Source organism: Rhamphochromis longiceps, linkage group LG8 (assembly GCF_057381845.1).
Source record: "Rhamphochromis longiceps isolate RC_006_pf linkage group LG8, R_longiceps_female_GT1.1, whole genome shotgun sequence".
In the NCBI taxonomy this organism is placed as follows: Eukaryota; Metazoa; Chordata; class Actinopteri; order Cichliformes; family Cichlidae; genus Rhamphochromis; species Rhamphochromis longiceps.
In genome coordinates, this window is record NC_140564.1 from 8,966,531 (window position 1) to 8,986,912 (window position 20,382).

General features: G+C 42.5%; 1 protein-coding gene across 1 annotated transcript in view; it reads right to left on the reverse strand.

Moving 5' to 3' along the window:
- Nucleotides 1-791: 791 nt before the first annotated feature.
- Nucleotides 792-20,382, reverse strand: part of dnah9 (dynein, axonemal, heavy chain 9) — a 179,838-nt gene continuing 160,247 nt past the window's right edge. The window contains exons 75-78 of the mRNA XM_085415652.1: nt 10,681-10,863; nt 5,658-5,911; nt 5,440-5,575; nt 792-3,608 (exon numbers count right to left, since the gene is read on the reverse strand). Of these exons, the coding sequence (XP_085271778.1) occupies nt 3,381-3,608; nt 5,440-5,575; nt 5,658-5,911; nt 10,681-10,863 (801 nt within the window). The 3' untranslated portion in view covers nt 792-3,380. The remainder of the gene's footprint in view (nt 3,609-5,439; nt 5,576-5,657; nt 5,912-10,680; nt 10,864-20,382) is intronic.

Genomic DNA, 20,382 nt, shown 5'->3' on the forward strand with positions numbered 1-20,382 from the left:
TGGTTTTGTCTGTAACAAGATTGGAATTTATTAAGGATATTGTTTCCTTCAACTAAGGTAGTAGTAATAAATGTGAGTTTGGAAACTGTCCTGTTATCATCTAAAACAGTGGAGGAGTGGTTGACTTTTTTAAGGTAACCTGAAAATGAATGTAGGAGGGATAATGAAAGAAAAGAAACCGAAGAAAAAGCACACATATGTGAAACAATATCGAGGAAATCTAATGTAGCATTAACCATTTAGGAGAACAAAACTTCTTCAAAGTTCAAATGTTAGGCTTAATAATTACAAAGTCCTTTGTAATCACTGGATGCATTTCCTCAATGTGCTACTATCGCTACTTTTCTCTTCCTATTTCCCCTCACGTGCTCCTCGTGCCTCTGTCTCTCAGAGCATTGTTAAGGCTCTCAAATAACCAGATAAAGATGACGCTGGGGAACCTGGGCTTAGACAGCAGCAGAACAAGAAAAAAGAAAGGAAGACAGAGTTTTAAAGTTGGGTTATATCATAGTGCGTGTGTGTGTGCGTGGGTGTATCTGGGAGATTGCGCACTTTCTGCTTTGGAGATGTTTTTTTTATTATCTCAAATGGGGAGGAGAGAGGAAGAAAGGGGTGAAGGAAGGAGGAGGAGGAGAGGGGGAGAGAGTAGGTCTAAAGAGCTGGAAGAGAAGAGGCAGGAGTGGGGAACTGGAAACATGAGATAGGCGAAATGACTGCATATTGGCACTCAAATGGGATATATCATGGAGTATATGAAAATAAAACCACATGTGCAATCTGGAGAGGCAAGATAAAGCATTTTTATTCTGCAACTTTTCTGGAAGAAAGTACAAATGAATAAAATATTTACACATATAAATATATTTCAAACATATATTTTGTATGTGGTTAGTTAAGATATGATTATGAGATTATGTGTGCATAGTGTAGGTAGCTCTACTGATGTGAATTCAGTAAGAAAGTGTTAAATCACCCAATAGTTAAATTTATTCTGTGATATTTTCCAACCAGCCACATCTTTTACAACACCTCCTCATACAGTGACTCACAGATACATATTTGCAGAATTTCTCCACACACAGATGACCAGTAATTAAAACGCTTCAAGCTTCACAAAGTTACATTTAAAGGTACATCATGCAAAAGATCCAACATTGCTCTTTGTGACACTTCTATATAGTCCTATATAAAATCACCAACAGGAAGTTTTTGCCACTTCCTGGTGGTGACTGTCTCGGAAAAACAGTTAAAAAAATGTAGGCATACTCCTAATTTTAAAAGTGCCCACTGCATAGTTGTTATGCAGGGGAAAACTGTTCTTAGACAAGGACACTATTGTACAGGACTGTAAGCATGATTTTAGCCCTGTAAAACTGGACGTTTTAACATGGGAATGTATGGAACCAGCCTCAAGTGGGAAAAAATGCAGTTTTTAGCCTTTTCACCTTCACTTCAGACAGCTGTGGAGCATGTGTGAGCATGGGGAGTCTAAAGATTGAAAGGCTGGTGGATCAGTCCCTGGCTTCTCCATGTTTCTGTTGAAATATCTTTGGGCAAATAACTGCCCTCAGTGCATGCACTGGAATGTGTGTGTATAAATGTAAAAGTGCTGTACACTGTCTATGTGATTGGGTGAGTAGGACTTGCTTTGAGTGTTTGCAGCACTGCAGCCTCCATTTCTTCATGTTTCTACAGCAGAGCTGCTGTGGCGAGTGCTTTGAGGTCTCTTTGGGCTGGTTTTAATCTTTGCTTTTTGTTGTGGGCTTTGTGTTCACACGTAAACACTAGAGTTCAGGGATATGTGTTGGTGCATGGATTTATACTGTCAACTGGTAATTATGTGACAATGAGTTTTAGGTCCATTTATGGCCTTGCGAGAAAGTAATGTAACAAGCAGTTTAACACATTACTCTGGTAGTTAAGTAACATACTGCATTACAGTAACCAGTAATGTGTTCTTTTTTTTGAGTCACGACCTCCAACGACTGGAGGGGACATTGCTTACTACTCATACTAAAGTGCCTCCTTTACATGTGGGAACAATAAGTTTTGACTGTTCAGAGATTTGTATAACCAAATAAAGTCAATCAAATGTTTTTAAAAACAAATTACAAATAAATAATGGGACGCTTCATTTGTGTGTTTAGTTTCAGTGAAACTTTGTAAATTTGGAGTTGAGTTGCTCTAAATTTTAGCTTAGTTTTAGTTTTTCCACTTTCCTGCCAATGTGCCACTTAGAATTCTTTTAGTCAAATTGGTTGAATTCTTTGTAATAGACTGAAAAAAGATGATGGTTCACCTTTCTCAACCCTTTTAAGTTGTTGGGATCTTTAAAAGGGACTTTTTTGATATCTCTTTACCAACTCTTCACATTTTTGTCAGATGGAACGTGATCCTATTTTCTTTAGGGGTACAGGTCTTCCAAAGCAGATGTTCATGTGCTAAGTTTGGAACAAGTCTTGGTTTGTCTGGGCTAAATAATATGTAATGAACCAGACTGAGTCAAGAAAATGGACTGTTTGTAGTTACCACAGAAGCTCAAATGAATTCTGCTGTTACAGAGGTAATAAATTCATGATTTATGTGAAATGTATGTGACGCTCTCCTGATAGGGAAGGTCCGGAATTATAGTTGCCGTAAATGATGACAGAAAAAAATAAAATAAAGCTCAGTGTCTCAGAAAATGATTTGGAGCTCTTCAACAGCCTGACAGGAGAAAATGTAAGAGTGTGACTGATTTACAAAATACACTAATGTGGGTTTTACATGTTGCCATTTTTCATGTGTCACTTACTTGAGAGACAGGCCTTCAAAGATGAGAAATCTCTTCTTAGATCAAAGGTTTCTTATAGAAACTTTCCCCACAGGACAAGTGTCAGAGTGGTTCTTATCATCAAAGAGTCCTATGCTCAGAAGCACAAGATTGGAAATGAAGTCCTATAATCACGGGTGTCCCATAATCAGAACAGCAACCACTGTGGCCACAAGTCCCACTATAACAATAATGGCACAATCAATGACGCCAAGTTACCTTTAACAAATGCTATAATATGGGGTTCCTGTTAAAGCAATGCTAAAAACATTGGGTCTTAGAGTTATTTAGGCGGGGTAAGGTGTTTAATTTTGAGTCAGTTTCTATTTTTGCAAAACTTTTGAAATGTTTATATGTAGGTGGAAAAGTAAGAACGGTCTAACTTAGCTTTCTGAAACTATCTAGAGTAAAACCAACAGAGGCTATAGCAAGAATTCCCTGAGTGCTTTGACCAATAAATCTACCTTTTCATTTGTTATTCCCAAATACTAACACATCTCATATATGTCCATTGACATTTGAACCATTCCCTCTTTCAGGATCATTAGCGCGTTCATCTTAAACCATTCTAGATCTGTAGAAGAAGAGCCACGCCAGCTAAGGTCCACTTGGAGGGGTTTTCTTTGGTCTTCAGGTTAAAGGTCCATACGTATGTGGGTCCCCTCTGACGAGTCTTATAAACAGGGCACTGGTAGAGGTTTCTGTTGTCCCATTTGTCCACTGGGATAGCCTTGATGAACATGACCGGCATGGTTGGGGTGAGCTCTTTGAGACGGGCATCCACAATCAAGCCAGTCTGAAAGAAAAAGAAATAAAGAAGGAAAGTCGGGGAGATGGGAAGGAGAGGGAGGGTGTGAAGGAGGAATGACAAGCCAATCAACCCCAGACAGGAACATTTCACAGAACTGAAGTTATAAATTAGTTTGAGGTTTGAGGAAGCTTTGCTCAGATGCTGTGCTTGCCATTGAGCCTCCATTTAATAATCATTTTGTGCCAAAGAAAAGAAAAGAAAAGAAAAGAAAAGAAAAGAAAAGAAAAGAAAAGAAAAGAAAAGAAGCTGTCTGACTAATCTTGGATGGCACAAGCAGAGTTAGAGTTTGTTAAACACAGTTTTGTGGCACCCTTGAAAAGTGGTGAAAGTCAAGAGAGTCTGAGCTGAAGTCGAGCTACCCTGTCTTAGTATACACACTCTCTAAACAGTCGGAAACAGAGTGGTCTGTCTCGCTAATTAATCCTCCTACAATTAGCTCCTGACAAACAGAAGTTTCTCCATGCATGCACAGTGACTTTCAGGAATGAATGTAAATCCTGATGACTTTGGAAAGCAAAGAGGACAAAGCCCGGACTGCATCTGCAATTCCTACAACACTTTAAAGAGTTGCTAAGTACCAATAACCTTATATCTGTTTCGGGTAAATAACAATGATGAGGATCCTAAAGTGAGCAAGTCATTATGGTAAAAATGGTAAATGGCCTGTATTTGTATAACGCTTTACTTAGTCCCTGAGGACCCCAAAGCACTTTACACTACATTCACACACACTGGTGATGGCAAGCTACATTGTAGCCACAGCTGCCCTGGGGCGCACTGACAGAGGCGAGGCTGCCAGACACTGGCGCCACCGGGCCCTCTGACCACCACCAGTAGGCAAAGGGTGAAGCGTCTTGCCCAAGGACACAACGACCCAGACTGTCCGAGCCGGGGCTCGAACCGGCAACCTTCCAATTACAAGACGACCTGCCAACTCTTGAGCCACGATCGCCCAATTATAAATTGTCCTAATGATGCTGTGTCTACACTCTTACTACACTAGCGAATATCCATTTTGATCGTGTGCTCACACAACATATTGAAAGAATCAAGTACATCACAAAGCAGGACATCAATAAGTAGTGTCCATCACAAACACAAATCATTTCAAAGGACATATCTGCATATTCTGTGATTCCACATGCAATACATGATGTCTGAACCATCTCTGAATAAAATGTAAGGTTCATTAATATAGATTAGGTTTAATATAAATCTTTGACTTTAATGGCTGCACAGAGCATTGTCCAAACGGAGCGCTGCATACTCGCCTATTCACACTCTGCTACTCCCTGCCAGTGGCACAGAACTGGCCCTGGGGCTGAGAGGAGAATGGGTAGGAGGAGAAGAGTTGTGTGAGTGGAAGCCACCCAGCCTGTAGGGCTGCCTGTCTATTTGCCTGCGCCTCCAACTTTAATGAAGAAAAAAGGAACCACTCCTCCAAAGGGTGATCTCAGTGCTCAAGTGCACACTCTGCACATTCCCTAATTAAGAAGTCTAGTGGGATGCACCTTGAAAGCTGGGCACATATGCAGAGCTTGAATGTATAGAGATAGAAAGAGCTTTGGGAAGCTGAGTAATGTGCTATGCCCCAACAGCTGAACACAAGCAGGTTGCAAAGCAGAAAATGAAGCCACTAAGGAAATGTGAAGGTGCTTTTTTTGTGAGCTTAAATGAGGTGAGGGTCAGCTCACCTCATTTAGATATATAGTCTGAGGAGCTTGCAAGTGAAAGCGTGTTGTGTTTGTTGTATCAACTTTCTGTAGCAACTTTGCGGCACTCAGCTAAACAAGGAAATCAATAAAAACTCATGTACCTGTGTGTCCCAGCGTGCACCCTCCATGTACAACCCGTGTATGTAGGCCCCTTCACGAGGTGGAGAGCTGAAGTCCTCGCGATTCTTCTTTGTGACATCACACTGCAGACACATACTGTCCAGGGGCCACTCGTTTCTGCCGCATAACCACAAATTTCCTGTTAACAAGCCATGTGGTTTCCATCATTTTCTTATATCTTAATGCTGAGTAGCCCTACCTTCTCGCCATAGCCTGCATGATGGCTGTGAGAAAGGACTGAGGGTTAAAGAAGCCAGCCAGCCACACTGCAGAAGGTAAGCTGAAATCAGCTGACCAAGCTTCCAGCTCCCTGATCCTGGCCAGCAGGTCAGTGAACCACAGGGCCAGGCCAGACATGGAGGGATATGCCCGTTTGGTCCAACTCTCTGGCACCATGTCCAGGAAGATAGCATTCTGAAGGTTTTCCATGTCACTGGTCATGGTCAGCTCTCCCTGATGAGCGAGGGTTAAAGGAGAGAGAACAGATGAGATAAAAAAATATATACTGCTACACGTTAACGGAGTAATAAAAAAAATTCTTGTTTCTTATTTCTCCTTTCATTCATTTCTGCAACACACTGACAGTAGAGCACCTGGTGTTTTAAGCTACAATCCCACTGATACAACATTGACACCTTCCAACAAACAACCTGCATGATGATCTGCTGGATAATCTGCTTGATTTGGGCTTTAGGCAGTGTCCTCTGGATTGCACCTTACCACCAGCAGAGAGGGAAGGAACAAGGCTAAACGAAATACTAGCTGTAGCGACTTCCACAGTCGCTACAGGCCGGGGATGGAGCCTGCCTATTTGCCTGACGCGCTGTCAGTTACGCAATAATGCGAGAGATGGAATTGTTTGCTCGTTTAATTAAAGTGCTTTGCGATTTTTACAGAGTAGTATCATCGGCTCCTGATTCAAACTCTTACAACATCACAGGCTCTAATATAACGAAGCGAACATGTCGTGCAGCGGTCAACAAAAACTACGGCTACCCAGCCCTCCTCTCTGTCAAAATCAAAACCAGTGAATGACAGACTGACAACGCCCATTTATGTCACCGCTAGCACCCACGTGACTCCCATAACAACCAAACAAATAAAAAACCCAGTGATCATCAAAATCCAATACATTCAATTATGGCTCCTACACTAGCCACTCTTTATATCCTGTTTGTCCTATTAATTCTGCAGCGTTTTCAGTAAATATCTTTCTATGAGCATAGCAAAACTATTTCTTCCTGTTGTGCATGGCTGAGGACAGTCAGGAAAGAGGTACAAAGTGGTGTTACTAGACAAAAAGGACTGCAGATAGCTGGATAGCTAAGGCCTCTGTCACACAGACCTAGAGAATGGTTGACAGTGGTGTATTTCCTGACCAGCTGGTGTGTGGTTACTAGAGGCTGTTGCTGGGTGAGGTTGGCCTCAAAGACAGTGGTATACGAAAAACCTTCCTGTGATTGCTTTGGTAGGTAGGAGACTGCTGTGGTTGCCTGTAGATTGTGTGGAAGATGCTGCCTTGCCTGCAAACACTTGCTAGCTAACACAGAGTATGCTAACTAACCACTCAGCCATAGTGAAAATTAAGAAAGTGTGATGCGAAGTTGTGCCTTTTTTTCTTCCCCACCTGTCACGTTTGGTTCTTTTGCCATCAGAATTATTGTCTAAAGGCCAAGAAAGATGCCCAACGGATTTACTTTACCAAATGGACCATCCCGGCCTTGCCGTATTGGTTCATTTGATTGACCTTTGTTTTTATTGTTTATTTTATTTTATTTTCACTTGCTACACATGGGACAGACATGACTGGGGGAAAGAAAAGGGAGAAAGAAAGAGAGGTAGGGAAACAAAAACAGCGGGGAAGAGGAACGGTGATAAAGGGCACAAAACAAAAACAAACAAAACAAACAGACAAAAAATACATAATCATCACCTGGATCACCGGTTGAGAAAGAAAAAAGAGAAAACAAGCAAAAAAAAGAGCAATATAATAAACAACAACATCACGATAACCTGTGTGAATATAAAAGTAAATACTAAATATTGAATATTATTGTGCAGCACATAAGATCAACAGCTCACAGTGTGCTTTGAGGTAGGAAGGTAAGGTGTAATTTGTGTCTGTGAGCACCCGTGTGTACACCTGTGAGCATGAGCGCGCTTGTATTCAAAAGGTTCCTTCATGTAATGATCTGCTAGAGGGTGTGGGGAGCCACAGCCCCGTCCTCCAGGGCATGAAGCAGGTATGGAGGAGATCCAGGCTCCAGACATCCAGAGACCCCCAGAGTACAAGAGACCAAGGAAGACCAACGACTTGCTGTTGCATAGTGGGTGCAAACTGAGGTCTAGGCCTGACTTCATAAATCTACCACTATAATAAATTAAAGAACACTTCTATGTCGGCATTACAATAACAATAGGTTATCCCACATGCAGAATTCTGAGACTTATATGTGTGGAAGCCAACAGAAAAGGAAAATAACATTTGATTGTGTTCATAAGCTACAACATTTTCCTCTGTTTTGGATACTCCCTTGGTATTCCTTTGAAGTTCAGTAATTTCAAGACATTTTGCTTTAAAACAAACATGAATATGATGCAATAGAAAAGTATGGATTTACTTGTTAGAATGTGAGGATTCCATTAAAATGTTAGATATTGCAATATGAACTGCTGGTGTGACCCGACCAGTGTTTGATAGGCAGGTCATGAAACACGAAACTGCAACATCTACACGGGTATCGGCAAGTTCTGTCCCTTTGCCATAGAAAATAGATAAATCTAATTTATCCAATTTCTAACTTCATTTTTGAAAAAAAAATCTTTCAGATAACATTATGTTGATATAGTGCGGATTTGTTGCAGTATAATCACCAGAGCTTGCTAGGCTGGTGATGTCACCATAAATGCTAATATTAGTTCTATTGCCATTGTTTGCTGTACTTTATTGAACAGGCTGCTTGTGGATATGAAAAATCTGTTGTATAATTTGGCTTTCATGCTCTTCTTGATCATCTGGAAATACCCATTTTAATTAGGGCGAGTGCTCTCAGTGCTGACAAATGCTGTGTCTGTGCAAAAAACTTCTTGCTGGTTTTTGAATGCTATTTACAGGAAGGGAAAAAAGTTCCTGCTTGTCTAGCTAAACACTGGAGGTGAGACCTTCCAGCTACTTAAGGTGTTGAATGGTAACAAGCCCTTTAGAAATCAGTAAACATGGGAATAAGCAAGCCATGCCAGATAAGGAAACATGCTGTAAGATAGCCAAGAGAAGATGGCACTGATGAGTAATGAGACAGCATGCGAGTGAAAACAGTAGTGTCCTTCACCTGCTGATAGTGTAGCTGATGTATCGCTGATGTATAGATACCCATTTCTGACATAAGAATTCTTTATGAGGGTGATAAGGTTCTGTGGGTTTATCTAGATAAGTGACTTTATCATTAACCACTCCTCAAAATAATCCATCAGTTCAGCCATTTCATACTCAACCTCATAGCACTATGAAGCTCCAACACCTCAACCAGGATAACATTCTGATAGTTCCTATTTATTGAACTATAGAGGCAACATATGATTCCATTTGCTGGTACAACAGTGTACATGGCTTTTAAATCACTGAGCCGATTTATTGGGGCTTGTAGGGCGGGGAGATCGAAGCCTCATAACTCCTGACAAATGCATTGACATATTTTTCCCCCTTTCTTTCTCTTTTCATTTGTTGTTAACACATGACTCAGTCAGGCTTGACACAGAGAATGCCGACATCTCATTCCTTTCTGCTACTCTGTAAGCCAGATCTCTGAGTCACTCTTACAACCGTGCTTCTGACAAACAACAAAGGAAAAGATTTAGTTGTGCAGGAATACTAACTAAGCAGTCTGTTGATGTCAACAGTAGAGAAGCCTATGTAAAGTGAATCATAGGTGTTGAGAATAACTGAAGCTTTTTATGGTGGGGATTCAAGTCACAGTTCACTGTTTTGCGTTGCAGGTTTTTAGTCGTTGAGGGTCCTGTGCAGTATCTTGGCTGTTCCTAGGACTGCACTCGTCTGGACAGAGATCTCGAATGTTCTCTATACTTCTTATGGTCGCTCAACTCCTAGCCAAACATCTCACTGATCACTATAGCCGTGGTGTAGATCAGCTGATTTGTCTTGGTAATGGTTGCAGTAGGTATTGTCTGTAGTACTGCATTCACATAATTACATAATTTACTTAGGTATTATTAAAGTATTCTGATTCTGATCGACAGTAGGCCTTCAGAGGGAACTTGTAATCTTGGTAACCGGCTACAGAAGGTCCAGGTTTCAAGCTTCGCTATGATCCTGTCTTTTAGGTCAGTTCCTCTTGCACTCAACAATCCTTCTTCCATTGCATTTGGGGCTTGGTATCCAATCTCGGGTGGGGGTGATGATCTCTCCCCCCCAGACTTGTCGTTCTGGCTTCCACTTGCTGTGTCATTTGTGTTATATAAATTTAAACGGCTAAATTCAATGCATTTGAGTTGGTTTGAGCTCTGGAACCAGTCTCTTGGAGAAGGGATGGACTCTTTTCCATTCTGGAGTTGCCTTTGGTGGAAGGAGGTGGGGAGGCCTGGATATCCTACGTATCACCATTGGAGTTTTTATTACAGGAAAAGACGGTTGCTTCCCCGCACCTTCGGCTTGGAAAATTGGTCCTGACTGTCGTTCAAAGGTTGCTCCATTTGGAGATATCTCTATTAGGATGAACATCAGGTAGTGGCCTCCAGCTTGCACTGGAGTGGTTTGCAAGTCTGAAGCAGTGGGAATGAGAACTAGAACCTTAGACTAGACTGGTCGATCAACGTCCCTATCCTCACGTATGGATATGGGCTTTGGGTAGTGACTGAAATAGTGTGACCAGTTGCTATCTCCTACCAGCAGGAGGCCCAGGAGTAGACCCATGTCAAATAGGTCTCTCTGCTGGCCTGGGAACACCTCAGTGAGGGACTTCTGGGCTTCCTTGCTTAGGTTGCTCATGTGACCCAGCACAGGATAGGTGAAAGAAGATGGATGAGTGGAGGAATCAATGGATGGATCTTATTTGACTTGGTAGCTACTGAATACTGTATCATAATAAAACTCAGGCTTTGTCCACAGGACATGTACAATGTAAATGTTTTTGCAAGGCAAAACACTTCCATCTCCAGTCTCATAACAGTGCATAGCCTCCCATTAACACTTCAAAGCCACTACTCACCTTAAGTCCAAGGCTTAGCTCGTGAAGAGAGCATCTGATCTCCTGGGTGAGAATGTTCATACGCTCACACTCCTGCAGCGCCACGACCTGATAGGGAGTCCTCTCCTCTGCTTTCCCTAGAAGCTCAGCCATGTTGAACTCCTCTGGGAGTTTCTCCAGTATCTCTTCCAGCACTGCATGCACCTGATAACATGGATAGGAATGTAGAAAAAAGTGAGAGGAGTGTTTCCCAGTAAAGTAGCCCATTATGCTTGTCAATATTAAAGCTAAGTAGGACAAGAAACACCAATGGTAAGACAATACTATCCTAAGCAAACATCTGAAAGAGATGGGTTCATCTGAGTCACATAAACTCAGTCCTGTCAATGCTGACAGTCTGAGAAACTGTTTGAAATTGTTCCATAAATATTCATGAAGACACATTTTTGCAACACCAGCTTTTTGTTTTCAATAACAGTATTATTCCTTCAGAAAATCAATGCTCACATCGTATTTTTGTGGACAAGGGGTGAAAGCTAATGTCTGTGTCCAAACTTTCCCAAGACAACCAGCAAGAGAGATCAATCAAAGGATTAGGTACCAAACTAAGGATATCAGGTCATCGTATCTATGGATTTTTTATTCCTGATGATTCTGAATATCTGACTTGACTTTGGCAGCTACTGAACACCCAGAATACAAAGTGGGCCTCTTCAGTAAGCCAGAAAGATTCCAAATCATAATATATTAAATGACCAATGGAAACACGGAAACACACACACACGGCAAATGTAAAGTCACAAATCAACCTTACATATATGTTTTTAGACATTTTAAGGTCAACTAATCATCGACTTAAAAATACAGATGAGAGCAAACATAAGTAAATCAATCCCAGTTAAAAGCATGCGCATATGAATTAAACATGAATGAAACATGCTGAGCAAACTTCCCTAATGGTCAGCGGTGAAATCAAATTAATGTTTTCTGTTAGAAAGGGGTTGTTGCAATTATCAAATTGTAATCATAAAGTGGTGGAAATAATTATTTGATCCCCTGCAGAATTCATAGATTTGCTCACTTACAAAGAAAAGAACAGTCTCTAATTTTTACCATAGTTTTACTTTAAAGGAGAGAGACAGGATATCAACAAAAATCCAGAAAAACACATTACATGAAAGTCTTACCCAACCAGAATTCTGACTCCCACAGATGACTGACTGTGTTCCCATGTGACACGCAGATTACAGTCAATTAATCAGTCAATTATAGATACATCTGATCTCAACCCATTATGAGTAAAAAGCACTCCAATTCCTCCACCAACATGGACCAAAGAGCTGTCTAAAGATGTCAGGGACAAGACTGTAGACCTGTAGACTGTCCATTAATCATCCTTGATCGGGAGCTGGAATGTGGATGAGCCCAAAACTACACAGGAGGAGCTTGTTCATAATCTGTTCACAGTTACTGTGATGAACTTTCCAGTTTTGTCTTTCTGTCCAATGTCATTAACTACTCCCATTTTTAACATTGTCAACACACAGTTTACTCGACTGAATAATGGACAATACACATGTGAATGGGGCTTTATTGATCAATTTCACAACAACGGCCAGCAGTCAATTGTTTGGTTGGGGAATACCTGTTTTTCCTTTGCAATCCATGGTTGTCAGATGGTTGCTGACCACTCTCTGGGCTGTGTGGCTTATTTAGCTATAGTTTAGTTTATAAATAGCTTCCATAACCACGTACTTTACAGGGCACTTTTATTTAAAGCAATTAATTTAAGCTTTTACTTTTCTCAGTCATATTAGAGCAAAAATAGGATGAGAGTCTCTTTGTGAATAGGAAAGATTTATGCATATCAGATTAATAAATTGAACTTTTTGCATTGTACATCTGACCACAAGTAGTTGAGTCAACCAACTAAGGCCTTTTCATGCTTAACCTTGGGGTAGTCACTTCTAAGTTATCTTTAAACAATCTTCAAATAGTCCATCTTGGACTAACTGTAATCATTCTTAGACAGATTAGTCAAGGTCAACAAATAATTGGCATTTATTTTCCAAAACTTCGCAATTAAGTCAGTCTGAACCGATGAGCTGAACCTGTCTGTGACATGCCTTTTTGCAGTAGGGGACTTGAGTAAGCCGGTTGCCAACTCGTCTTCTCATTATATTCCTATATAAAAGTTGGAATGCGATTTTTAAGCACCAACTATGTCACTATCTGTGAATGAATTTCTGATTCTAATCTTCTGGGATTCTAAATGTAAGCAGTTAATGTGAATTCCTTTTTAATGTGAATTTCCGTGTATGTAAAAAGCAACACATTTGCAGTAGCTGGATTTGTACTTTTTGCCTATTTATTACAGTAACTGCTGTGTTATCATAAACAGATAACATCTAATGAGACTGATTCTGTTTTACTGTCATTTAATTGCTGTTGTGAGTCACCAAAATCACTTTGAAGATAGCAGCTGACTGAGTGGTCAAGGATCTGTCCCCCGTCTTCAAAGCAACCATATCAAAGGCAACAAAATCACAAGTTCATTGCACACAGTTGCAACAACTTTGGTCATTACATGGGTGGGAGCTAGTGTGTTAGCGCAGTTAGCTCGTTAACGTGTTAACGGAGATTTGCCGTGTTGTGGCGTTAAGGTCATTTTAACGAGGTTAACCTGAAAGCACTAGTGGGAACATAACGAATATGACTGCACATTTACGCCGACATCATCCTAGTGCAAAGACAAAAACAACAAGCATGCATGCTACAAACTTTACCCGAGTCATTTAGACAGCCGTTAGCACATGATTCTCCTTATGGGGACCTGATATGTTTAATATGCTGCTGAGAATATAGCCCAGAAGAAGCGTATAGTATAGCTTTTATTTTGGAAAGAGCCATTTCTCTGTAATAAACTCTCTTTTCCAAAGATGCATGATTCCTCAATCAGATACAGGGCTCGCAAAATCGCTAGCCCGACGTCCTGGGGCTAGCGATTTTTCCAGTCGGGCTACCAAAATCTATCTCTGCCCTGCCCGTCCGGCTATTGTAGGAAGGAAAAATATATGTCAATGCTTTTGCATTCTTTCGGAAATGTAGCTGGGTAATTATGTCATTGGCATCGGTGAGCCACTGTCAATATGTGACATATTGAAATCGCGTTTGAATTTGCGCTTGTTTTTTTGCTTTCACTTTGCAATCGCGTGAACTGTGTATAGAGAGCGACAGCACTGATCTGTGAGTGATGATAATTTGTGCACTAATTCCTCTGACATCGTCTTATCAATCGTTAGCTTACTATGCAAACATGACAAGTGAAATCTCCCGCAGCAAGCTTAAACATGTGAGTGGTTGATCGCGCAGAGAATCGCTGAGCTTATGTGAGTGCCTGTGTAAAAGCAGCAGGATATATATTTTAGTTCTGCTGAGCCAAATAAGACAGGTCAGGGTGAAGAAGTGACAGCCAAAGAAAAGCTTACCGCAAAACGGAAAAGTTATGACAAATCAGACTATAAGGCAAAAAGAAAGTGCAGCTTTATGGTTTCATGGACAAAATAATTTCTGTGGCTGGATATGATGAGCTAAATAACCAGGGGTGCACATAAGTGGTCCACAGGTGCGCATTCGCTGTCAAAATAAAAAACACGCACAAGGGTTAGGATTAAATTTAAAAACTGTACTTTTGAGTTAAAATCTATATTTATAATTTTAATAAATGACAAATTAAAAAGGGGCATGTGGGTGGAAGGTCTCGGGGAGGAAGCGAAGTGCGAAGGTGAAGTTTCCAGCCAAAGGCGTGTCCCTCCTTGAATCGCTACCTTATCGTGGTGGAGGGGTTTGTGTGTCCCAGGGATCCCAGGGGCTATGTTGTCTGGGGGCTTTTGCCCCCTGGTAGGGTCTCCCATGGCAAATTGGCCCTGGGTGAGGGACCAGACAAAGAGCGATTCATAAGACCCTTATGAAAAGGACACCGAGGGAACAGTTTACCCGGGTTACCGGGGCCCCGCCCTGGAGCCAGGCCCGGGGAGGGTGCCCGAGGGCGAGCGTCTGGTGGCCGGGCTTTAGTCCATGGGGCCCGGCCGGGCACAGCCCGAAGAGGAGACATGGGCCCATCCTCCCGCAGGCCCACCACCCGCAGGAGGCGCCATAGGGGTCGGGTGCATTGTGTGCCGGGTGGCGGCCAGGAGCGGAGGCCCTGGCGGACTGACCCCCGGCTGCCAAGACTGGCAATAGGGACATGGAATGTCACCTCTCTGGTGGGGAAGGAGCCTGAGTTAGTGCGTGAGGTTGAGAGGTACCGGCTAGATATAGTCGGGCTCACCTCTACACATGGCTTGGGCTCTGGAACCAGTCTCCTGGAGAGGGGCTGGACTCTGTCTCAGTCTGGAGTTGCCCCTGGTGAGAGGCGGCGGGCTGGGGTGGGTATCCTAATATCCCCTCGGCTTGCTGCCGGTACGTTGGGGTTTTTCCCGGTGGACGAGAGGGTTTGTTCCCTGCGCCTTAGGGTCGGGGAACGGGTCCTGACTGTCATCTGCGCTTATGCGCCGAGTGGCAGTTCAGAGTACCCAGCCTTCTTAGAGTCCCTGGGGGGGGGGGGGGGGGGGGGGGGGGTGCTGGAGGGTGCTCCACCTGGAGACTCTGTTGTCCTGCTGGGAGACTTCAATGCTCACGTGGGTAACGACAGCGAGACCTGGAGGGGCGTGATTGGGAGGAACGGCCTCCCTGATCTGAACCCGAGCGGTGCTCTGTTATTGGACTTCTGTGCTAACCACAGTTTGGCCATAACGAACACCCTGTTCGAACATAAGAGTGTCCATAAGTGCACGTGGCACCAGGACGCTCTAGGCCGTAGGTCGATGATCGATTTTGTAATCGTATCAGCAGACCTGCGACCATATGTTCTGGACACTCGGGTAAAGAGAGGGGCTGAGCTGTCAACTGATCACCACCTGGTGGTGAGTTGGATCAGGTGGTGGGGGAGGACGCTGGACAGACCTGGTGCACCTAAACGCGTAGTGTGGGTGTGCTGGGAACGTCTAGCAGAGGCCCCAGTCCGCGAGATCTTCAACGCACACCTCCGGCAGAGCTTCAACAGCATTCCGAGGGAGACTGGGGACATTGAGTCCGAATGGACCATGTTCAGCGTCTCCATTGCCGAAGCTGCTGCATTGAGCTGCGGCCGCAAGGTGGTGGGTGCCTGCCGTGGTGGTAATCCCCGAACCAAATGGTGGACACCAGAGGTGAAGGGAGCCACCAGGCTGAAGAAGGAGTCCTATCGGGCTTGGTTAGCCTGTGGGACTCCGGAGGCAGCCGACAGGTATCGACAGGCCAAGCGGAATGCGGCTCGGGCAGTGGCTGAAGCAAAAACTCGGGTGTGGGAGGAGTTCGGAGAGGCCATGGAAAAAGACTTTCGGACTGCCTCGAAGAGATTCTGGCAAACCGTCAGACGTCTCAGGAGGGGAAAGCGGTGCTCTACCTGCACTGTGTATAGTGCTGGCGGAGCGCTGCTGACGTCGACTGAGAAAATTGTCAGGTGGTGGAAGGAATACTTCGAGGACCTCCTTAATCCCACTGACACGTCTTCCGAGGAGGAAGCAGAGTCTGGGGATGAGGGGAATGACCCGCCAATTTCCGGGGGCGAGGTCACTGAGGCAGTTAAACAACTCCTTGGTGGCAGAGCCCCTGGTGTTGATGAGGTCCGCCCCGAGTTCCTGAAGGCTCTGGACGTTGTAGGGCTGTCCTGGTTCACACGCCTCTGCAATGTTGCGTGGAGATCAGGGGCAGTACCTGTGGACTGGCAGACCGGGGTGGTGGTCCCCATCTTTAAGAAAGGGGACCGGAGGGTGTGTTCCAACTACAGGGGGATCACACTCCTCAGCCTCCCTGGGAAAGTCTATGCCAGGGTGCTGGAAAGGAGAGTTCGTCCGTTAGTCGAACCTCGGATACAGGAGGAACAATGCGGTTTTCGTCCTGGTCGCGGAACACTGGACCAGCTCTTTATCCTCTCCAGGATACTTGAGGGTGCATGGGAGTTTGCCCAACCAGTCTACGTGTGTTTTGTGGACTTGGAGAAGGCATTCGACCGTGTCCCTCGGGGTGTCCTGTGGGAGGTGTTGCGGGAATATGGGGTGTCTGGCCCATTGCTACGGGCCATTTACAGTCATATAAACTTTATTTCACAGCAGTACTGAACCAAAAAATGCACCACAAAATGCCATCCTTGTAAAACTCACCCTAGGTGTTTTCAAAGCCCCAAACAGTTGGTCACAATTTATTTTCAATTGGCCATGCAGGAGCCACAGAAAATGTCACCCGTTGTCATCACACATTTAAGTTTTAAGGATCTCGCTTAGAATTTCGTGTGAGACTTACTAAGGCCCTGGTTCATATATCTGCCTGGGATATCTATCGTACACAAGGGCAGAAAATCACATCAAAATCAAAATCTGAGTTTAAATGCTACCATTCCCATATACCCATGAATATAACTGACCTGCTTGTAGCGTTGTCATAACAAATATTCACTATGCAGAAAAACACTGCTTAAACCTAATTCACATTTTACTGAAGATGGTAATGGTACCAAATATGTCAGGCCAGTCTTTGAGGGAGAATGTGTGTCAAATAATAAAACTGGAGATATGGTGCAGGCACAAAACACATGGAATATTAAAATGAAATAATTTTCGTAGGCACCACACAGGAAGGGGAAACCAGTTTTTGATTCTCTGCTGAATTTCTAAATTTGCTCACTTACAAAGAAATGAACAGTTTCTAATTTTTAACATACTTCAAATGGCGAGACACAAAATCAGCCAACAAACAGAAAAATCTGTATTTGATCTCCAAACAAAACAAAACTTAGTACTTGATTGAGAAAACATTGTTGCCAAGCACAGCGGCAAGAGGTTTCCTGCAGTTGTTCACTGGGTTTGCACACATCTCATGAAGTATTTTGGCCCACTCTTTACAGAAACTCTAGATTATTTAGGTTTCTTGGGTGCTGCTTGGAAACTGAGGTCTGGAGACCAGCTAAGGCCACTCATTGACCTTCATATGCTTTTTCTGCAGTCACGTCTTTGTTGCCTGAACAATATGTTTTGGGTTATTTTCATCCTGGAAGATCCTGTGTAGGATATGTGTTAAATGCTTTTGAATTTCCCCAAAACACCCTTTTTTAAAATTAAATACTTCATTTAATCTCCTGTCTATGTGTTTCGAGCCCGTGTGTGTTTGTGTGCTTGTGCGCTGCGTGATGACGTAGGTGCGTGCATGTGTACCCCAGTCACAGCTCCTTTCAGCATGGCGGGAGATTGCAGATGTTACAGCAATTTGCAGTAAAGAGCCCAGAGATCCAGTGCTGTCTCCTGCCTCTTATTCATTCGCCAGACCACAACACATCAATAGGCATAACACACACAAATGGGTTACACATGCACAAGGCATATTCAGTATTTTGGCTCAGCAAAGAAGGTTCTCATCCAAGATTTTGCAGTACATTGCCCGATCCATTAAGGCAGCGGTCCCCAACCTTCTTTGCACCACCAACTGGTTTAATATCAGACAATATTTTTACGGACTGGCCTTTAAAATGTCACAGATAAACACAACAAAATGAAATGACAAGACAAGACAAGACAAAAACTGTGGTATTTTGTAAATATAATAATAATAAACGCAAATTCACTGTGTAACTGTGCAACTTTATTAGCACCGTCCTCCTGAAATGCGCCAACAACATTGAGAGTGACATCCTCCTCTCTGCCCCTTAATGCTCTCTGGTTGCTATGGTAACGTGTAAATATTTCTTTCAAAATAAGACACAAAACTACAAAGAGTTGGGAATCGCTGCATTAAGCCATAGTGTGTTACCAGTTGCGTTCTTGGTGACTGTGCTCCAAAGTGCCCTCAGATCATTAACAAGCTTCTCCCATGTAGTTTTGGGCTCATCCACCACCACTCCAACGATCCTCCTCACCTCATGAGGATCTGTTAATATTTAGCTGAATATATGTATATGATGTTTATATGGTATGGACACTTTCTGACAGACAACAGAGCCCTGTAGTTTGAAGCAGGATTTGAGCAAAACTTGAGGGCTAACTCTGTCGTTTAAAGCTTTCAATATTAAAATATTGTACAGTCTTTTCCTCTTACACACAGTCACACTCTGCTGTTTGAGTTGCTTTCAGCTTGTGTGTAACTTCTTTATCTTTTCACAGCATAGTTTTTATCATTATTTCTTACATCACTCCCTTGCCAGCACACCTGCCCATTTTCTGATTGATCAAATACCCACAATACCCCCCGTTTCATGTAAATGTACTCACAGATAGACTTGAAAACTCGTGGTTGGTCTATCCGGCTGAACACCATCTTCTTGTGCCCGCTTAGCCTGATGTCAGTGTAATATGATGTAATTGAAGAAAAATAATGGATATCTTGGGTATGTTTGGTATGTTGAACTTGCTAGTACAGGTCACTAGAGTTAATGAATATGTGTATTCCTTCCTCCCTGCCCTGATCACAAAGGTCATCACAGAACAGATCCAGGCTGTTTCCTAATTTTAAAATCAAAAGTAATACCAGGTGAAAATGAATCTGTCAGTTCAGACTAAGAACATCAATTTTTGGCAGAAGATCAGGAGAAATGACAAAAGTAAAGAAAATCTTTGGAGGAAGTTAAAGCAAGTCAAACTAAGCAATGAGTATAAGTAAGAAACTCCTAAAAATGCCAGAGCATTAATCAGCAAGTAGGAAAAAACATGCTGAAATCAGATCAAATCTTTCTGCAAGTCCTTGTGTGCCAATTAAAGAGATTTTATACAGCCTAAAGTACTTCCCCATCAGAGCTCAATTTCTTAGTCCATTATTCAACTAGTTAATCATCACAAAATTAATTTGCAACTATTTCATATCTCACTGCAAGAAAAATGGTGCTGGTTAGTTTATCAGATATGATTATCAGTTGCCAAAGAATCAGGATACATCAGCTTTGGGAAAGTAGAGGCGGGATGTTACATTTTCAAAACAAATACATTGGTCTGGTTTTTCTTGGGTGTTGCCAGCTCCTATAGTTCAAATGAAATAAAATCTTACTGCTACTGCAAATAATATTTCATTACTATGAGATTTCTGGATTTTCAGAGTATCTGGACAAGTCTCAAGACATGATAAACAGCGGAGCCCCTTTTCTGTGAGGGGATGAGCTTATGCTGTGGGTGACCTCAGGGCCCCTGTTTGGTGGTTTCATTTAAATGTTTTCAAAATGAACTAATATTTTTATTAATGGGATCATTCTATTTACATACAATAAATATAAAATATCGTAAACTTATATCTACATTTCCTGAAATATTGTTTCTGCATGTGGAAAACCTGGTTTCCCCATTTCTTATTATGTCATATATTATATTATATAATAGTGGTCACATGGGCAGAAACATCTAAGGACGGTATAAGACACGAGGCATATTATTTGTTAGGAAAATCCACTAAAATTTCCATAATGCTATACAAACACAACACAGCCTTTAACAACAATACCAAATGGTTGAGTTATTAATAAAAAAAAAACAACAACTCACAAATAAACCACCATACAGTTGATACAGGTTTAGGTTGTATGTTATCTATACAATCAAAGCCGATTTTTTGCACCAGGTTGTAAAACTCTGGGACTGACTCACTTTCGGAGCCTTAGACTCAAGTAAC